At 43.1% G+C, this 22,185-nt stretch overlaps 1 protein-coding gene across 2 annotated transcripts in view; it reads right to left on the bottom strand.

Moving 5' to 3' along the window:
• MYOM3 (myomesin 3) overlaps positions 1 to 22,185 on the bottom strand; it is an 87,958-nt gene that overhangs the window by 51,334 nt on the left and 14,439 nt on the right. For both annotated transcript variants that reach the window (XM_036747030.1, XM_036747029.1), the window contains exons 6-9: positions 16,670 to 16,765; positions 15,285 to 15,373; positions 13,456 to 13,500; positions 12,722 to 12,862 (exon numbers count right to left, since the gene is read on the bottom strand). In XM_036747030.1, coding sequence (XP_036602925.1) covers positions 12,722 to 12,862; positions 13,456 to 13,500; positions 15,285 to 15,373; positions 16,670 to 16,765 — 371 coding nt within the window. The remainder of the gene's footprint in view (positions 1 to 12,721; positions 12,863 to 13,455; positions 13,501 to 15,284; positions 15,374 to 16,669; positions 16,766 to 22,185) is intronic.

Here is a 22,185-nt window from a genome sequence, read left to right on the forward strand (position 1 = left end):
TAAATCATGTCTTCTCAAATGAATTGAGATTATACATCTTGATGCTAGTCTGGGGATGAGTATCTATCTAGGGGTGGGCAACGTGCAACCTTGAGGCCACATGTGGCTTTCCACGTCGTTGGTTGTGGCCTTTTGACTGAGTTCAAGCTTTACAGAACAAATCCTTACTATTAAGGGGATTTGTTCTGTGAAGTTTGGATTCAGTCAAAGGGCCGCACTTGAGGACCTAGAGGGCCACATGTGGCTTTCCACGTCATTGGTTGTGGCCTTTTGACTGAGTTCAAGCTTTACAGAACAAATCCTTACTATTAAGGGGATTTGTTCTGTGAAGTTTGGATTCAGTCGAAGAGCCACACTTGAGGACCTAGAGGGCCACATGTGGCCTCAAGGCTGCAGGTTTCTCACTCCTGACACCCTGAGAGCCATACCTTTGGTAACTTTTCTTTTAGCAATATAAAGCCTGTGACACGATTTGACTCAAACTAACATTAGCCTTACTTATCTTTGGTGATCTTGAGTGTCGTGATCAATAGGCTAGAATTCAAGGGACATAAGTGGAATCTGGTGACCTGACAGATAGGGAACATTTCCTCTTCCATATTCCCTCAATATCACTAGAAAAGGCTATTAAGTCTAGGACTAAGAGATTCTAGGTTAAAAGTCAAGAGAAACTCTACTTTCCCATTCTTTCCTAGCACTGACCCCTGTGAACTTCTTGCTCAGATGACCCCGGCATATACAGTTCCCTTAACTTTCTATCCCCTGGACTTGCTATCTGTAAACTCAAATGGGGTTTGCTGGATCTACCTGAAGGAAACTTGCTATGAAAAGAAAAATAGGGGCCAGTAGTTCTAAGGTGCTATCTGTTCCAGATAAATATGCTACAGCCTGGTTCACATATTTACACCATGATTCAAAGGTGTGTAAATAACGGTAGAGCAGGATTCTCTCACTCATGGTGATGTTTCCAATTATTTGCTATTGCAAAGTAATTTTGATTTAGAGAAAGTTAATTATTTGAAGGAGGCAGCATAGAATACTCAGTGGACAGAGAAGACCTTGTCTTTAAGCCCTGCTTCTCCCACAAGCTGACTGTGTGACCTTGGGCAATTCACTGAACCTCTCAGTGCTCTAGGCAGCTCTCTAAGACCATAAATTGCAGAGAATAATAAGAATAGTTAACGTTTATATAGCACTTATTATGTGACAGGCACAGTGTTAAGTGCCTTAGAATTATTATCTTATTTGACCCTCACAACAATGCCAATGTAGTTGCTATTATTATCCCCATTTTACAGATGAGGAAACTGAGGAAAATAGAGGTTAAGTGACTTCCTTAGGGTCACACAGCCAGAATGTGTCTGGGGCCAAATTTGAACTCAGCTCTTCCTGACTCCAGGTCCAATGCTCTATTCACTGTGTCACCTAGTTGAAGAGAAAGGGCTGACCTGCATTGGTAGAGGGAATTTCCTTGTATGGGAGTTCCCATACCAATGAAATCATAGGCCCAGTCCCCATCCTAATTATTTGAAAAGAGCACTTGATTCTCAAGATTTTTCTCCTGGGACAAAGTTTTTAAAAAACAGAAGGAAACAAAACCAATAGAAATCATGAGTATTTCAATAGATAGAGAAGAAGCCTTTGACAAAATACAACACTCATTCCTATTAAAAACACAGAGAGCATAGGAATAAGTGGAGTTTACCTTAAAATGATAAGTAATATCTATCTAAAACCATCAGCAAGCACTATCTGTAACAGGGATAAACTTGAAGCCTCACATAATGTCAGGGGTGAAACAAGGTTACCCATTATCACCACCATTATTCAATATTGTACTAGAAACACTAGCTCCAGCAATGAGAAGAAAAAGAAATTGAAGAAATTAGAATAGGTGACAAGGAAACAAATCATTCTTTGCAGATGATATGATGGTATCCTAGAAGAATCCTAGAGAACCAACTGAAAAAACTATTTGAAATAATTATCAACTTAGCAAAGTTGCAGGATATAAAATAAATGCACATAAGTCACCAACATTTCTCCAATTACCAACAAAAATCTGGTAGCAAGATGGAAAGAGAAATTCCATTTAAAATAACTGTAGACAACATAAAATACTTGGGAATCTATCTACTAAGGAACTACAGGAACTATATGAACACAATTACAAAAGATTTTTCACCCAAATATAGTCAGATCTAAACAATTGGAAAAATATTGGCAGCCAAGATGGCGGCTGGAAAGCAGGGACTTGTGTGAGCTCCCCACCACATTCCTCCAAAAACCTATAAAAATGGCTCTGAACAAATTCTAGAACTGCAGAACCCACAAAATAGCAGAGGGAAGCAGGGATCCAGCCCAGGACAGACTGGATGGTCACTGGATGAGGTCTATTGTGCATGGAGCAGAGGGGAGTGGAGGTCAGCGTGGGAGGCAGCAGGACCAGCCAGACCAGGAGCTGGGCAGAACAGGCCCTAGCACCCTGAATCAGTGAGCTGTGGCAGTTACCAGACTTCTCAACCCACAAACACCAAAGACAACAGAGAAGGTTAGTGGGAAAAGCTGTGGGGGACAGAGTTCGCGGTTTGGCCACTGCCCCAGGTGCAGTGAGGGAGATGCAGCTACAGAACTACAGCTGCAGTTGCTTCTGGCCCCAGGCCCACGTGGTGGGAGGAATTAAGTGGCAGATCAGAGCAGGAGTGCAGAGCCTGCTGAAGATTTGCATCAGGTCCGGGTTGGTGGTTCTTGAGGAAGGAGGAGGGCTGGGGTGGCAGAGCTGGCTGTAAAAGCTCTGAAATCAACGGCGCATCCCCTCAAGCTTGGAACAAAGTACTCTTTGCTCTACAAGCAGTCATACACTGATGAAAAACTCAAGGGTCAAGTAAGTTGGCTGGGAACATGGCCAGGCAGCGAAAACGCACCCAGATTCAGTCTCAGACTTTGGAATCTTTCTCTGGTGACAAAAAAGACCAAAACATACAGCCAGAAGAAGTCAACAAAATCCAAGAGCCTACACCAAAAGCCTCCAAGAAAAACATGAACTGGTCTCAGGCCATGAAGAGTTCAAAAAAAGGAGTTGGAAAGGCAAGTTAGAGAAGTAGAGGAAAAATTGGGAAGAGAAACGAGAAGGATGTGAGAAAACCATGAAAAACAAGTCAATGACTTGCTAAAGGAGACCCAAAAAATACTGAAAAAAATATTGAAGAAAACAACACTTTAAAAAATAGACTAACTCAAATGGCAAAAGAGCTCCAAAAAGCCAATGAGGAGAAGAATGCCTTGAAAGGCAGAATTAGCCAAATGGAAAAGGAGGTCCAAAAGACCACTGAAGAAAATGCTACCTTAAAAATGAGATTGGAGCAAGTGGAAGCTAGTGACTTGATGAGAAATCAAGATATTATAAAACAGAACCAAAGGAATGAAAAAATGGAAGACAATGTGAAATATCTCATTGGAAAAACCACTGACCTAGAAAATAGATCCAGGAGAGATAATTTAAAAATTATTGGACTACCTGAAAGCCATGATCAAAAAAAGAGCCGAGATATCATCTTTCAAGAAATTATCAAGGAGAATTGCCCTGATATTCTAGAGCCAGAGGGTAAAATAGAAATTGAAAGAATCCACAGATCGCCTCCTCAAAAAGATCCCAAAAAGAAAACTCCTAGGAACATTGTCACCCAATTCCAGAGCTCCCAGGTCAAGGAGAAAATACTGCAAGCAGCTAGAAAGAAACAATTTGAATATTGTGGAAAAACAATCAGGATAACATAGGATCTAGCAGCTTCCACATTAAGGGACTGAAGGGTTTGGAATACAATATTCCGGAAGTCAATGGAGCTAGGATTAAAACCTAGAATCACCTACCCAGCAAAACTGAGTATCATGATCCAAGGCAAAATATGGATTTTCAATAAAACAGAGGACTTTCAAGCTTTCTCAGTGAAAAGACCAGAGCTGAATAGAAAATTTGACTTTCAAACACAAGAATAAAGAGAAGCATGAAAAGGTAAACAAGAAAGAGAAATCATAAGGGACTTACTAAAGTTGAACTGTTTTGTTTACATTCCTACATAAAAAGATGATGTGTATGATTCATGAGACTGCAATATCATAGTAGCTGAAAGGAATATGCATATATATGTATACATATATATACATATGTGTGTGTCTATGTAGGTATATATATATATTCCCAAAGGGCACAGGGTGAGTTGAATATGAAGGGATGATATCTAAAAAAATAAAATCAATTTAAGGGAAAAGAGAGGAATATATTGAGAGAGGGAGAAAAGGAGAGATAGAATGGGGTAAATTATCTCACATAAAAGTGGCAGGAAAAAGTGGTTCTGTAGGAAGGGAAGAGGGGGAAGGTGACAGGGAATGAGTAAATCTTGCTCTCATCGGATTTGACCTGAGGAAGGAATACCATACATACTCAATTGGGTATCTTACCCCACAGGAAAGAAGGAGGAAGAAGATAAAAAATGGGGGATGATAGAAGGGAGGGCAGACGGGGGAAAGAAGTAATCAAAAACAAACACTTTCGAAAATGGACAAGGTCAAGGGAGAAAATTCAATAAAGGGGGATAGGTTAGGAAGGAGCAAAACATAGTTAATCTTTCACAACATGAGTATAGTGGAAGGGTTTTACGTAATGATACGCATGTGGCCTATGTTGAATTGCTTTCCTTCTTAGGGAGGGTGGGTGGGGAGGGAAGAGGGGAGAGAATTTGGAACTCAAAGTTTTAAAAACAGATGTTCAAAAACAACAACAACAAAGAAAAGTTTTTGCATGCAACTATGAAATAAGATACACAGGCAATGGGGCATAGAAATTTATCTTGCCCTATAAGAGAAGAAGGGAAAGGGGGATGGGAGGGGAGTAGGGTGACAGATGGGAGGGCTGACTGGGGAATGGGGCAACCAGAATATACGCCATCTTGGAGTGGGGGGAGGGTAGAAATGGGGAAAAAATTTGTAATTCAAACTTTTATGAAAATCAATGCTGAAAACTAAATATATTAAATAAATTAAAAAAAATAAAATTAAAAAAATTGGAAAAATATTAATTGTTCATGGGTAGGCTGAGCCAATATAATAAAAATGTCAATTCTATCCAAATTAATCAACCCATTCCATGCCATGCCAATTGAACTACCAAAGATTATAGTAACAGTCATATTTTATGATGAACAATTATGAATAACAGCTATTCTTACAATTCAATACAATGATCTAAGACAATCCCAAAGGACACATTGAAGCATATTTTTTTCCTCCCTTCCTCCCTCCCTCCAGTCCTTCTTCCCTTCTTTTTTTCCTCTCCGTCCTTCCTTCCTTCCTTCCTTCCTTCCTCCTTCCCTCCCTCCCTTCCTCTTTCCCTCCCTTCCTTCCTTTCCCCAGACTATTAAGAACAGAGCTTATCTGTTTAAGGACTATTCCAACTGTGAAGTGCTAAGGATTTGATTAAAAAAGGAAGAGAGTTTAGTAGATAAGATAGCCTGCTGGAGAAGTTTGGCTGGTGTCCCAGGAAAGAAAGAAAACTTTGTAGCAAAGTCTATATTTTATGTGGAAACAAAATACAAATGTTTGTTTCTTCATTGGTGTTTTTGTTTTTGTTAATGGTCTACCAGTCTTAAGGGAGATCAAAGAGGTGGAGATTAGACACTCCAGATCTGTTTGTTCCCTCAAAGAAGAGAATGTTTTTAGGCTTCATCTGGATGTTACAAAGATTAGAAAGTACTTCTTGGTAGATATTCTGAGTTGCTATCATACACTTTAAGTGATGTGGAATTTCAGTATACAAATTGGCAACTTAATTTCTCAGATGTTTGCCCAGAATACAATAGGACAGAAAATTTTGTTTGGGAATACCATGGAGAGGTCACTTTATAACTCTTAGACTTAGATCTGATAAAATAATGTCAGTTTTCCTTTGTATATTACAGGGTGTCCCAAAAGTCTTAGTGCAGTTTTATGTTTTAGTAGCTTAAGATGTAAGCTTTAATGACTTAGATTAAGGCTTTTGGGATACCCTCTACATAGCTTTATTATAGAGTCAAATGAGGGAACATAGGGAAAGTGCTTTACAAAGCTTAAAGCACTGTATAATGGTTATTGTTATGATTATTATTAATGCCTAAAATGTTTTATATGTTGAGTTTTACTGTGTCCCTAAATCCTCTGTGATCAGAACACAGGGGCAGAATACCATTCTTATAAAAAGTTACACATTTTCTAACTGTTGTTTGCGCCAAAATGTGTGTTATCTTCATGCTCAATAAGACTAAAGTGGGATCCCTGGCTTAGCAAAAGAAGCCTTAGTCCATGAAGTAGCTCAGAGAAGCCTAGGGTCTGTACTGATTCCAGAACCCTTTGTTGCATCTTCCCCTCAGCTTTCATTTACTCTTGTGCACTCTGAAATAGCACATGCGAATAACGGATGGGGGTGGGAAGGAGAAATGACTAAAAATAGCTCCAGGTCATTTGATTTTGAAAAGACTTAAAGAACATTAGTTTGATTCAGGTTTCTTTCAGTGACCACAATTCCAGAAGTTAGATGATGAAACCTGCTTCCACCTCCTGTCAGAGGGGTAGGTGATGGGCTCAAGATGCAGATATTCATTTTTGGAAATGGCCAGCGGGGGAAATATGCTTTGCTTAACTAACTAACTATATACATACATGTTTATATTTATATATGTATATATTTACAGATATATTTTCATATTTGTTGCCAGGATTTTCTTTTTCAACAGGGGGTGGGATGGGAGGGAGAGAAAACAAATATTTATTCATTGAAAAAAATTAAACTGAATAAAAGAAAAAAATTTCTTTCTGTGACTCAATGCAGCTATATGAGTTGTCCTGTATGTCAGATACATAACATTGGGAAGACTGAAAAGATGATATATTCAGCTTATCCCATCAGGGAGACTTTTTGTAAATACATAGATTAATTGTATTCAAATGCTAAAATGTTCTTTTGAATATATTGTGATGATCTGAATATATCCAGGTAGCAAGTGGAATATTGAACTTGGAGTCAGGTAGACCTGAGTTCAAATCCTGTGTCAGACACTTACTAGCTGTGTGACCCCAGATGAGTCACTTAACCTCTCTGTCTCAGTTTCCTCCTTGTCAAGTGGAGATAATAGTACCTACCTCTTAGAGTTTTTGTGAAGATTAAATGAGTTTGTACGGTTCTTTGCAAACCTTAAGACACTGTCTAAATGTCAGCCTATAAAATACCTTTGAGGCAGCTGATAACTCAGTGGATAGGGCACTGAACCTTGAGTCAGGAAGACCTGAGTTCAAATCCAGCCTCCTACCCATGTGACCCTTGGCAAGTCATTTAACCTCTGATTCCTCAGTTTCCTCATCTGTAAAATGAGCTGGAGAAGGAAATGGCAAACCACTCCAACATCTTTTCCAAGAAAACCCCAAAAGGGGTTATGAAGGGTCAGACTTGACTGAAAGATGACTGAACAAAAACAACAACCATTTGTTGTATACGACTAGACAAAATGAAGTCTGTTCCAGGGAAATATTTTATTGTTTGGATATCTGTGAATTGTTATATCTTTGCCTCATCCTGGAAGTTCTTAGATTGGTAGAATGCTGACTGCTCTAATCTAATGTCTCCAAATATATCTTTGCCTTGTTTTCCCTTTGTATTTGATAGAACGGCTAAGTTGCAATTTTAATGCAAAGCCTGCACTAGGAAGTAATTTCTAGAACTTTCTGGAAAGATTTCCCCAAGAGCATCGAAGGCCCAGGCTTTTTGTGTCAAAGGAGGCCACTTGGTTTATAGAGGGATTTCTTTATTAGGCAACTGTCTTCCAACCAGCTGCTTGATACAAATCAACAGAAATGTCTTCTAGTGCCTCTGAGCACTAAACCCAACCTTGAATAGTATGTTTGCTTAGACACTGGACAAAGGCAGTAGTCTTGTGAGGACCCTAGGTCTTCTGAAAACTGGGATAGCCAAAAGGACTACAAAGACCTAGGGAAGTTAGTCAGTCAGCAAACATTTGTTAAGCTCCTACTGTATGCCAAGCACTGTGTTAAGTGCTAGGGAAATTCAAAGTTTTCTTTCCTGTCTCTGGATCAAGGACATTTGGCCTTGTTAATCTCTGTAAGTCCCTTCTACAGAGTATACTGGCATTCATACCATAGGCCACTGACCACAGGATGCAAAACCACGACTCAAAGAAGAATAATCAATCTTTTTCCATCCTAACACTCAATGTTATATTCTATTGTTCTGGCTCAGTCCCATACAGGCAATCCCTGCTTTACAGGTCTTCAAGGGTCATCTTAGGGGCCACCTCCAAGCCTTCCCTGATTAGTTTTTTTTTTTAACTTCCATTGTTTAGTTTTTTAATACTTCAATTTTCCTTTATTTTATACTTATTTATCAACATAATATATGCCTCCAATAGAATGTAAGGTCCATGAAAACAGGGATCACTTCACTTTTTCTTTGTATGTCTCAGGTCTAGCACATCTTTTTTTGGTTGGTTTGTTTTTGGTTGGATCTGTGATTTCATTGATGTAGGCAACTCCTGGGTGTGGAAACATCCTCCACAGATCCAGGTCAGAACCAACTCTGAAAACTGTAGAGTCTTAGAATTGCCTGGAGCCCTGAGAAGTTAAATGGCCTAATTTTTGTCAGAAGCAGAACTTGAACCCAAGCTGTCCTTGGCTCCAAGGACAGCTCCCTACCTGCTATAACACACTGCCTCTTGCCTTCCTCAGCACAAAAGAACATTTGAATATCACTATGTTCTTACATTAGGAGCTATGATATAATAGTTTCATGTCATTTAGATTTGGACACAACATTAGAGGTCTTGGAAGACAGCTCCTTTATTTTGTAGGTGAGGAAGCAAGAGTCTAGAAAGGGAAGTAATTTACCCAAATACACAACAAGTGAGTACCAGAGATGGGATTCAAACCCCTATTCCCAGACTCCAAATCCAATACTTCCCCCCACCATACCTTTTATTCTACCCAATCAGATTACAAGCTTCTTGGAGATGGGAACCAGTTCTATTCCCCACTCCCACTCCCAAAGAGCCTAGTATAGAGTTGGCTGCTTATCTCAAAAATTTCCAAAGTCCTTAATCCAATCCACGTGGGTGTCTTCTCACTCTATAAGGAGTGAAAGTCCATTCCCACCCCAACAAACACACCATGGCTTAGAAGAAGATTTTTATGACTAAAAATAGCTTAAAATATTCATCCCTTGGTGGCCTACCTTTTGGTGATGAATCCTTCTATTCTTAGCTTGTCCTTGAATGACAGACCTTTCCAGTGGGATGAGACCTGCCTGGGGCAGCTAGGTGGCACAGTGGATAGAGTGCCAGGTCTAGAGAGTCAGGAAGACTCATCTTCCTGAGTTGAAATCTGGCCTCAGACACTTCCTACCTATGTAACTCTAGGAAAGTCACTTAACCCTGTTTGCCTCAGTTTCCTCATCTATAAAATGAACTGGAAAAGGAAATGGCAAAGCACTACAACATATTTGCCAAGAAAATCCTAATGGGGTCATAAAGAGTCAGACATAACTGAAGTGACCAAATGACAACAAAGGACCTGCCAGTGTATGCTCATCATTGGTAGCCTTTGAGAACTCAGGGTCCCCCAAAGCCATGAGGTGGCCCTGGACGAGAGCTTGAGTGAAGGCTGGGCAGGTTATCAAGGTCTGGTGTCCCTAGCAAACATTTTCTTAGATAATAACCACATTGAAGGCTGAACTTTGTCCTGTCTGGCTCCATATCCCCAGTGCTGAGCCCAGAGCTCAACACACTGCAAGTGCCTGATAAATATTTGTTTAATTGAACACAAATAGAATAAAGCTACAGGAGAGGAGGGCTGTGCAGTGGAAGTAGTATGTGGCCATGGCCAAGGGGGAAGTGCTGGCAGGGAGGAGGGAGGGGGGCCAAGGGCTGCTCTAGGGCTTTGTCAAGGTGAGTGAGGATGTCTGCACTGAGATTTTTCATGTGATTCCAATCCTAGGGGATGGGGGCTCAGTGAGTAGAGGGGAGAAACAGTGATAGGGATGGGGGCTCAATGAGTAGAGGGAAGAAGCAGTGACAGGGATGGGGGTTCAGTGAGTAGAGGGGAGAAACAGTGACAGGGATGGGGGCTTGGTGAGGAGACAGGAGAAGCAGTGACAGGGATGGGGGCTCAGTGACTAGAGGGAAGAAACAGTGATAGGGATGGGGGCTCAGTGAGTAAAGCGAAGAAGCAGTGACAGGGATGGGGGCTCAGTGAGTAGAGGGAAGAAGCAGCGACAGGGATGGGGGCTCAGTGAGTAGAGGGAAGAAGCAGTGACAGGGATGGGGGCTCAGTGAGTAGAGGGAAGAAGCAGCGACAGGGATGGGGGCTTGGTGAGGAGACAGGAGAAGCAGTGACAGGGATGGGGGTTCAGTGAGTAGAGGGGAGAAACAGAGACAGGGATGGGGACTCAGTGAGTAGAGGGAAGAAGCAGTGACAGGGATGGGGGCTCAGTGAGAATGTAATCAGAGGCCCACAGTGAGGAGGACCAGAGGCTCAGTCAGGGATCATGGGATTGCAGATTTTAGAGCTGAAAGGGGTATTAGAGACTATGGAGCCCAATGCCCTCATTTCATAAATAATAATAGCTAGCATTTATATAGCCTTTAAGATTTCCAAAGTGCATTACAAATATTTCCTTATTTTATCCTTACAATAATACTCTGAGGTAGGTGCTGGTATTATCCCCATTTTACAGATGACAAAAATGAGGTTGAAAGGGATTACATGACTTGCTCATAGCATTAAGTAACCCGTCCCACACCTAATAAGTGTTTGAGGCAGGATTTGAACTTGAGTCTTCCTGACTCCAAGTTCTGCCCAGAAAGGGATGGGCTCTCAGTAAGGGGGCAGGAATTCATCGAGGGCATAAAGATTCAGTGAAGCAGTTAGGGGCTTAAGGGTGGTATCAGGGCTCAATGAGGAGATGAGAGTTTGATGAATAAAGTGGGGATCTAGCACAGTCCTTGGCACATACCGGGTAGTTACTTTTGACTATGCATTGGTTGATTGATTGGGGGGCCCAGAGAAAGAGGAAGGGGGGTCAGGGAGGGGAGGGAGGGGCTCAGTAAAGGAGTAGTGTTCCTTGAGGGTGGGAGAAGGGGCTCAACGACAGGCTGAGGAGTTCAGTGAGGAGATGTCAGCCCATCAAAGGGATGGGACCTCCATGAGAGGACCGAGGGTTCTGGCAGGGGATGGGACTTAGTGAGCGATGAGAGAGATGGAGGCTGGGTGAGGGGCTAAGTGAGGAGGGTGGAGGCTCATGAATCCAATCTGGCTCTTGCCTACTTCCTTCTCTATGGTCATTACTATTCTTTACCTGCCCAGATTCCCCTCCCAATCCCTGATCTGCACCTCCCTGCACTCAATCCAGCCTGCATTCCTTAGCTCGGCATCCAGTATTCTGGCTGCCCTCTGTTCCTGAAAATATCCCAGGCCTTGTTTTTACAGCTGCTTCTGGGGGCTCCTTGGGGGCCATGCCCCACCCCCTACTAGACAGGTGCTGGCTTTCTGGACTCAAGAGCTTGGGGGAGGGGGCTAGGGAATGACCCTTCTCCTTGTCCTTGGGGCTTCAGCATAGGCTGGGGGAGAGGAGTGTCCAAAGGGAGGGGGAGCTTATGCTTCCTTTGGCCCAGACTGCTTTGCTGAGGCTCTGCTAGGGAAAGCAGTCAACGCTAATGATTAGTGTCCTCTCCAAAGCAGCTCTGGGCTTCTCCCAAGGCAGGGCTGAAGGTTTGTCCCAGGCATTTGGCAAACTGAGTCTGGAACCCTGAAATGACTCAGCCCAAGATCGCACTAGAGAGCCAAGAGTAAGATTTAAGGAAGTCAGCAAATGCTGCCCCAGCCACCTTTTCCCCAATTCCTGTGACTAGAATCCTTTATAATAGATGGAGACGCGACAGCAGTGGTGATGTGGAAAGAATGTGGAACCTCGAGTCAGGGGATCACTGAATCATCATTCAGACCCCAAGGGCCTTAGAGGTCAGCTTGGCCAATCTCTCATTTTACATATGAGGAAACTGAGGCTCAGAGAGTCAGAGCCACTTGCTTAAGGGCCCATGTTTGAACTCAGTCCATCATTCTTCCCACTGTACTATACTGCAGGAAGACCCAGGTTCAAATCCCACCTTTGACACCATCTCTGTGGCCATTAGCTCAGTAACAACTTCTACTGGCCTTAAATTCTTTAGCTGTAAAGTGGGGATATTAATAATTATAGCACTGATTTCACAGGGTTGTTGGGAGAGGCTCAAATGAGCTAAACGATGTAAAATTCTTTGCAAACTTTAGCTATAATTCTCAACTATTATTGTCAAGTGTGGCCTCAGGAAGCACTCTGTGATTGACCCCTTTACTTGTGTCCTTTAATTGCTTGGTTTGTACTGGACTCTCAGAACTTGGTAAGTCTTCTTCTTTTGACCCATCAGACTGGAGTTCCCTGAGGGCAGGGGCTTTCTTCCTCTCGTTGGATTGGAAGCCCCCTAAGGAAAGGGATTGCATCTCCCTGGAAAACTAGAGGGAGTATCTTCTGGAGCCATTTTTGGACTCTGCCCTCAAAGGGTATAAAACATTACTACAGCCGGTGAATGGGGGAATGGAAGAGATGGGCTCAGGCTGAAGGGAAGTACAGGGGACTGTGCTAAGTACATACCGTCTCTGAACCACTGGATGTTTCTCTGGCCATCAGGCACATCTTGAGTGAACGTACAGGCCAAGATGAAGGGCTCCTTCTCCCTGGCAAAAAGAGGCTGCAGCACAGATTCAAACTCAACATCTGGGCCAAGCAGAAATCCTGTGGAGAGAACACAAAACCTCAGGCCTGCCCCAGAGGATGGACCAGAGAAGGGTCTGGGTCACCACAGGGTGATCTAAATTGCCCTTGTCCAGGCCACTGATAATTCAAACCTCAATTTCTGGGCAAATTGTCCTATCTCCCCCCTGTCCCAGGAGTTGGCAATCATTTCATTTGAAATTTTCTACAGCCCAAACTAATAGACTGTAGGCTTTATAAGGGTAGGTATGATATTGTTTTTATTTTTGTATTTCTAGACTTGAGCATAGGGCCTGGCACTTGACATATGCTTGGGCAAACATGTGAAGAATTATTGACACTTTGTAAGAGGTAATTTACCACCACCACCACCACCCCCTCCTTTGAGCAGCCCTGAAGCATGCTGGGTATCAGTGAGAAGTCGGCCCATAAGATTTCTATCAGCTAAGTCACAAACAGATAAGAAAGCACATTGAATTCTAATTGGAGCAGCTAAATGGGAAATCTCAGACCTTACGACAAAAGTGTCCATAACTATACTTAGCTGTCCCTCCCCCCTTTCCCATCCTCTTCTCCTCTCCCCTACCCTCTTCACCCCCCTCCCCCATCCTTACTTTTAAGTAGCTCTGAATCGAAGCCAGCCTCTTTTCCCAGGTGTTCTGTAAAACCAAGAAAGGTGATCAGGGCTCTGAGTAGACCACAGCCTCAGATTCCTATGGGGTCAGGAACTAGGGTTGGGAATCAGGACCCTTAGCTGATTAAGCTTCTAGATAGGACATAGGACAGCAGGAAGAGAACAGGAGAAGCTTTTGGGCAGTGTGAGGAAATAGACTCTTACCCAAGGACACCCACCCTGGGGCCAGGCTGATGACAGGAGCAGATCTGTCATCTAGAGGGATTGCTTTTTTCCATTTAGTTGACTGGAGGTGAATGTTCCATTGAGGGCATTTAAGTGCTCAACTGTGGCTTCCTCTTCTGAGGGGGTGGGGCAGGGAAGGGAAGAATTTTAGAACATGAAAGGTTAGAGGTATGAGGGACCTTGGGATATAGAATGTCAAAGCTAGAAGGGTCCTTAGAACACAGAATGCCAGATCTGAGAGTGAACTTAGAACATAGAATGTAAAATCTGGGAGGAGCCTTAGAACATAGAATGTTAGAGCTGGAAGGGATCCTCAGGTCATCTAGTCCAGGGCTATCCAACCTTAGGTTTTTACTGAAACAGTAGACAATATATTTTGATTTGTCATTTTAGTGAGAGCTCTGTGGCAGCTCAGCTTTGTTTACTAAAGCATTGATATAAATTTCTATGCTTGTAGGCAGGCACACTGTGGGCCACATCAGGCCGCATTTTGGACAGCCCTGATCTAATCCATATTCCTCAGTTTATAGATGGAGAAGCTGAGGTCCAGAGAGGTCACTTAATTGCCCAAGGTCACACAGTGAGTTAGTATGAACTCATACCTTCTGAATTCTATGCTTTTAAACAACCAGTCTAGAGCCTTCCTTCCTTTCCTCCTTCCCTCCTTCTTTTGGAGGCAATTGGGGTTAAATGACTTGTCCAGGGTCACACGGAAAGTGTCTGAGGTCAAATTTGAACCCAGGTCCTCCTGACTCCAGAGCCAGTGCTCTATCCACTGAGCTACCTAGCTGCCCTGTCACTGTCTTTCTCTAGCCTTGAAGTGAGCCTACCTCTTATAGATTTTGCCAGGGACCATCGTAAGTCCATAAAGCAGGGAGGGCCCTTGACAGTCAATTAATCCATCGCCTTACCACCAAATCCATTCTGCCTGAGGGAACTCAGCATGGTGTAGAGGAAGGCACACTGGTTTCCTAATCTGTGGACTATAATAGAGATCTGCTCTATTATATCTATTATATCTGACTCTGCTGCTTACTACCTGTGTGACCTTGGAAAAGTCCCTTTATGTCTCTGGGTCTCAGTTCCTCATCTGTAAAATGAAGGGACTAGACTTGATCTCTAAGGCTCCTCTCCGCTTTAAATCCTATGATCTTATGACTGTTGGTAGGTGGTGCAGTGGATAGAACACCTGTACTGGAATCAGGAAGGCCTGAGTTCAAATCTAGCCTCAGACACTTACTAGCTGTGTGACTCTGGGCAGGTCATTTAACCCCTATTTGCCTCAGTTCCTCTTCTGTGAAAAGGGGGCATATTGGAAAAGGAAAGGGCAAACCATTCCAGTATCTTTGCCAAGAAAACCTCAAATGGGGTCATGAAGAGTCAGACATGACTGAACAACAACATATTCTGTAGTCCCCAGAGAAGGAAGTTGTGTGCCCATCTAGACCACCCATTCCTGTGCATGCATTATAAAGGAAGTCCTTCCTCATATCTGGCCGCGGGCCCATCTCCACATCTGGTTATTGACAGATGGACACTGCAAGGGTCTCAGCTAGCGTTAGGCCAATGGGGGCAAAGACTTACTCCGAACAAGGACTTTGGCAAAAGAGGAGGCTTGACCATAGGCGTTCTTCACCTTTACTGTGTAAGTGGCTGAATCCTCTACTGTGCATCTAGAAAGGAGGAAAAACTGAGGGGTATGGAAATAGGTGCATGGGGTCTCAGTCGATGCCCTTTGGGTCTCCAGGGAAAACTGAGCTTGGACTACAAAGCCTAGTTTTGTTTCTAAAATGGGTTCAATGTAAATTCACCACCTCCATCCCTCACCCTCACCCTGGGTCTGGTCTTTGGATGAATTAGAATATCACAGATTCTTTGATCTGGGGCAAGTCTTTGATATCGTCTTGACTCAACCCCTCATTTTGCAAATGAGGAAGCTTAGGCCAAGAGAGACATGTGACTCACCAATGGTCACTGAAGAACAACAAGGCTGGAATCCAGTCACCAATGACATCCTACCCCAACCTACCCCAAATACCCTCTCCTCGAATTCCACCAGTCTGCATGTTTTGCTCCCTCCATGGGAAGACCAAGACTCCTTCCTGATCAGTCCCACTGGACTCTGAACATTCTTCCAGATTGGAGGCTATATCTCCTCATTTTTTGTATTCGGCAAAGCTATAACTAGCATTTTCTTATGCTAGTCAAACATTGTTGGAGAAGGAAAAGAGAAGATGGACCAAGAGATGGAGCAGAGAGGAGCTCACCTGGGATGTTCTTGGGGAGGAAGCCTGTTCCAGGACATCATGAGGCCAATGCTGGGGAAACCATTATTTGTGACATGGGCTAGGCTAGAGAAGAGCTCACTTAGGGGTGTAGCTACTGGGGGAGAAGGAATATATTTCCAGAAGACCGTGAGGTTTCTACAATTTCTGTGGTTACTTCTGCAAGAACTATTAGTGACCTTTAAATTTCAGTATCCTGGGGCAAAGCTCCAATTGCCCCAACCTAGTTACACCTTTGTTCTTTCATCACCTTGTTACCTGTCAGTGGTACTTCTCACTTGAAGAAACTGTTTCCATAGAAACAACATTACAGTTATTCCTCTGGAACAATAGATGATTGGCAAAAACAACTTCAGGTACAGTGTATTCGATTTGATGGTTTAGATGCAATAGTTCAGATACAATGTATTTATGATATTGAATGAGACAACCTTAAGAGGGGTAAACATGTAGAGATCTCTGGATATGTTGTTTGTTCTCTTCTCAGTCCAGAATTGCCCTGTAAGCAGGAGTCCTATTTTTGCTTCTTTCATTCAGTGTCTAGCCTGGGATACCCTGATCTGGATGGATTTTTCTAAGGTGAAGCTAAGAAGAGGATTTGCAAGAAAGTTCTTGGTTTTACTTCAAGCCCAAAGTCCCAGGGAGTTGGTGAGGAAAGAGAGACAGGCAGAAAAGATATATCACCTCCTGATCTCCAAGGTGAACAATCCAAAATTATTCTTCATGATGTACTTCCCAGCAGGAAAGAGGCGAGGATCAATCTTAACATCATTTTTGTACCTGTGGAAACAAGACCGTTTGACAGTGAGGGTGGAAGGGGCAGGGAGAGATATTTGGAGAAGTCCCAGTGTAAATGTGAAGATGTGAAGTCAAAAGACCTTGGCTGGACGCCCAGTACTGACATTTACTGCTTGTATGCCCTTGGACCATTCACTTAACTATGCTAAGCCTCAGTTTCCTCATCTAAAAATGAATGCAATAATACTACCGTTCCTTGATGCTGGGGCTGTTGTGAGGAAAGTACACTGTAAACCTTAATGCCTTTAGAAATGTGCGTTATTATTATTAGGGAAGGGAGAACTGGTCCTTCCCTAAACTGTTCAGAAGATCAGGACACTGGGAAGAATGCCAATGTATTGAGCTGCTAATCAGAACTGGAATTAGGGTGGTGACCAGAGGGCATTATTTCGGGTAGTAAAATTTAGAGGGCGCCGTTTCCTTTACTAGCAGGTGGCTAAGGACAATTTGGCTCCAGGCACCAGATACATAGATATCCAGACCACCAAAGTCTTGAGTGTTCTCCGTTTCTCAAAACAACTTGTGGGTTGGGCTTCCTCCTTTACCCTTCTTCTACTGTTCTCAACCCCCTTGAAATTCTAGCAGTTCTTTTTTGTGGTGGGAAAAAACTGGAAACTAAGAGCATGTCCATCAATTGAAGAATGGCTGGATACAAGTTAGTGATGGTTTATGAATGGAATGGAATACTATTGTGCTGGAGTGGCAGCTAGGTGGCGCCATGGTGCACAGAGCTTTGTGCCTGGAGTCGGGAAGATCTGTTTAAATAGTCTCCTGACAATAACTGTGTGACCCGGGACAAGTCACTTCACCCTCTTTGCCTTAGTTTCCTCATCTGTAAAATGAGCCGGAGAAGGAAATGACAAACTGCTCCAGTATCTCTGCCAAATGAGGTTGCAAAAAGTCGGACATGACTGAAAAAAGAACAAAAAAATTGTGCTGGAAGAAATGGGGAAATAGATCATTTCAAAGAGAGATGCAAAGACTTATGTGAACTGAGAATAATTTGTTCTAAAACATCAATATTATAAAAATGATCAGTTTTGAGGACTTTTATAAGCTGATGAAAAATGAAATGAGCAGAACCAGGAGACACAAGGACAAGACCATAAGAATGAACACCTTTTAAAGCCATAAGAACTCTGGTCGATACAAGACCACCAAAGATCCCCCAGTTCAGATCATGAATGGTCTATCCATTACAAAGGGATGATCGATTTAGGGTGCAGTCGATACAAGACCATCAAAGATTCCCCAGGACAGATCATGATGGTCTATCCATTATAAAGGGATGATCGACTTAGGGTGCAGAATGAGGTACATATTTTTGTATACAGCTATTGAGGGAGTTTGTTTTGCTTGATGGTTCAAATTTCTTACAAGGAATTTTTCTTTTCTTTGTTTTTTAAAAAATGAGGGGATAGGAAAGGCAGAAAATAGACATGTTAATTTTAAAAAAATTAGAGATATGGGGTAGGTACTGTAGATATGAATAATTTGATGGCATTATGTGATTAGTTTTTAGGGTTAACTGTTTACTTTTTATGAGACTTCTCTAGCAGTGGGAGTAATCCATAAATGTTAGCAATACTTTGAAAAAAGAGCATTTTTTTACATTCCTCAAATGAAGTACTGCATTTCAAAAATACATTTCTGTTTACTTGGAAATCCCATAGCAAGGTCTCACTAATTTTCAGTTACAATTGAGATTCTTGCCTAAATTGCAGGTAACCACTCTATAGAGTCTGTTCCAAAGTTTACATTCAATTTCTTGGCTTCTTTTGCAAGGGACCTGGAAAGCATCTAAGGTGTGAAGAAACCACAATCCTGACAAAATATTTTTTAACTCTGTGCTTAGCAGGCCCTTGGGAAGGCATGCTTTGCTTCCATGGTACAAACCATTTTTCCCCCAGCCATCCAAATCCTAACATCCTAGGTGAGCCAAGGGTAAGATTTTCAAAAAAAATCTTCATTTTTAACAATCTGTCCAAGACACCTCAACGAGAGGGGAGTTAATAGAACAAGGGATGGGGGAGGGGAGGGAGGGAAGGTGTCAAAGTAGGCAGGAGTACATGAGATGAGGACTTGGGGCATAAACTGAGATCCATCCTCTAGCTCTGAACCCCGTGCCATCCTTAGGCCACCTTCCCTGTATCCTCAGCCACTGCCTCCTCCCCAACACCTCCACCTAGCCCACCAAACAGATGTGTCTGCCGTGTTCTTATGGCATCCCTGGGTCAAAGGAAACTAATTCTTCCCGTTCCTCACCTCTCTGCCCTCCTGGTGAGCTGTGGATGGACAGGGTTAGAGGAGAAATCATGCATAATCTGTTGTGTTACATGGGGCAACAGGCCAGCTCCCTGGGTAATGGGCAGGTCCTTCCCCCAGGGTGACCGCACCTAGTAAAGAACTACTCTGAATAACACAGTAAAATGAGCCCTGATGCACCAGTTAGAGCAGGGCTTCTTAACCTTTTGTGTGTCTTTCATAGTCTGGTGAAAGCTAACCCTGCCATGGTTTATTGCCAACATTCATAATGGAAGGCTATACTAAATTTCAGTTAGAGGGGAATAGAAATAAAGATGTTATTTTTGTCCCATTCAAGTTCAAAGACCCCCTGAAATCTATTCACAGACCCGTTAGAGGTCTATGGATCCCAGATTACGAACCCCTGAATTAGAGGGTGGTGGTTCAAATCCTACCTTGAGATCTATTACTTCTGTGACCTCAGGCAAGTTACTTAATCTCCCTGAGACTCAGGTTCTTCATCTGTAAAGTGAGTGGATTAGATTAGACGGCTTCTGAGGTCCCTTCAAGCTGGATCTATGACTATGACATTCTGTGAGGTTCCTACCTTGTAGGGGTGTTGTGAGGCTAAAATAATATGCTATGGATATAAATATGAGCTGCTTAGAAGACCTTAAAGGGTTTTCTAGATGCCAATTATTATTCTTTGTCTTTCCCATCCGATGGCCACTATCCTATTACAGACCTTCTCTACCCACTCCAGGGACTCTTGGGAAGTAACATGGTGATGGGAATAATGTTGGATTGACACAAAGTCCTACCTTTGTTTGATACTGGCTGCATGAGATGATAAATGGAAAGCGTTTTGCAAATATAAGGTGCTGTATAAATGGTTGATGATGATGATGACGATTGCAATGGACTCCAACAAGCCTTCACATTTGTACTCTCTCTCCTGCCAGTCCAAACTTCATAAGACAGCAGCATAATTCTTCTTAAGCATAAATTGCATCATGTCACTCCTTTGCTCAAAAATCTTCAATAGCTCCCCACTACCTACTGAGCAAACTTCAGACTCCTTTGCTTAGCAATTGAGGCTCCCTGCAGCTTGGGGCCATACTCATTTTTTCCACCTTTTTCTCCTGCTCCTTTCCTCCATTCATTCTGTACCCCAGCCAAACAGGGATGTTCTCTGTCCCTGAAACTTGCTGCTGGCTCTTCTATCTCTGTGCCCCCACTCATCCTGTTACCTAGGTTTCTCATGCCCTCTGGGCCCCTCTTCACCTGCTGAATCCCCAACTTTCCTTGAGAAGGGTTTCCTGATTCCCATTAATGCTGGTGTCTTCTTTCTATCGATTATCTTCATTTTATCCTGTCTAGTACTGGTTTGGACATAGTTGTTTGCATGTTCTCTCCCCGATTAGACTGTAAGCTCCTTAAGAGAGGGGACTAACTTTTCTCCCCTTTCTTTGTATACTCAGTAATTAACATGGTGCCTGGTACATAGTTATTGTTCAGTAGTTTTTTTTAGCCATGTATGATTCTTTGTGACCCCAGGTGGAGTTTTCTTGGCAAAGATACTGGAGTGGTTTGCCATTTCCTTCTCCAGATCATTTTTACAGATGAGGAAACTGAGGAAAACAGGGTTAAATGACTTGCCCAGGGTCATACAGCTAGTCAGTGTCTGAGGCCAGATTTGAACTCAGGAAGATGAGTCATCCTGACTCCAGGCTTGGCTCTCTATCCACTGTGCCACCTAGCTGCTGGTACATAGTAGGGGTTTATTAAATGCAGATTGACTGACTTATGTGGCACCACTTCCAGTTAGCCTGTCCTGGTGCCCCAAGGTCAGTAACAACCTTAGCCTTAAACTTTCTGTGTCATTTTGTTTGTATCTCTCTAATGAATTGAGAGAGGAGTCGTATGGTATAATGGTGGAGAGCCTTGTCTCCTTACCAGACTGTAAGCTCCATAAAGGCAGGAATTGTGCCTTATTTGATTTTTTTTCTCTCACAGTGCTTATGCACATGGTAGGTGCCTAATAAATGCTTATTAAAGGAATGAACAAATAAATGATCTGTCAGGATTCAGGATTGCTGTGACTAGTTTACAGATAAAGAAACTGAAGCCAAGAGAGGGGAGATGTCTTATAGAATCTAGAGTTGTAAACGAGCTTAGAAACGACTTTGCCCACTCACCTCATTTTACAGATGAAGAAGAAAGTGACTTATCTATGGATCTATGTCTCAGCAATGGCTCAGCTGGGAGCAGCCCTTAGGTGTCCTGGCACCATTAACTCCAGCTGCCTCTGCATGGCTCCCTGGTGGGTTGGGGGCAACTGTCAGGATGGGAAGCGCCCTTTCCTATCTCCCTGCCTGGGAATCTACTAAAGCTTCCGTTAAGCCCCTACAGGGCTAGTTTGCTTCCCATAGTGCCCAAAGATGGAAAAATGATCATCTATGCCTAGACCGGGCAAAGACATCTCCAGGGCTCCTGAGTCACTCCCATTTGACCGTGGGCACAATCTTGGTCCTGAGCCAGGAATCTTTCTGCATGTGTTATGGCAACCGAGTTGTCAGAAACAGCCCTTCTTCTACTAAGCTTTCAGGAGACGCCCTTGGCTTATGGCCACAGGGCTGGGAGGGAGCCGGGTTTGGCTGCTGGGATTCAGGCAGCTGAGACATGGTTGCTGCCACTCCCTACTCCCACCCGTGAGAGCATCAGCCCAACTGTGGGAAGAGCAAGGCCAAGAGGGACCAACATCCCAAAAAATAGTTAGAGCTAACCTAAGGTAGAATGGGCTGACTCTGGAGGCATAGGGTTCCCCTTCACTGGTCTTCAAGCAGAGGCTGAATGACCACCTGAGTGCTATACTAGGATTCCTTTTCAGTATGGATTGGTCTGTTCTTCTGCCTCTCAAAGTCTATGATTCATCCTCATAATAGCCCTGTGAGATGGGAAGGACACAGGGCAATGTGGTACCCTGGACAGTGCTGATCACAGATTTGGAGCTGGAAGAGATCTGGGAGGCCATGGAGTCCTATTATTCCATTTTACAAATGGGGAAACTGAGGCACAGAGACGTTAAGTGACTTGCCTACAGTCATACAGCTAGCAGGTATCTGAAGCTGGATTTGAACCTGAGTCTTCCTGACTCC

This window comes from Trichosurus vulpecula, chromosome 2, assembly GCF_011100635.1.
Source record: "Trichosurus vulpecula isolate mTriVul1 chromosome 2, mTriVul1.pri, whole genome shotgun sequence".
NCBI lineage: Eukaryota > Metazoa > Chordata > Mammalia > Diprotodontia > Phalangeridae > Trichosurus > Trichosurus vulpecula.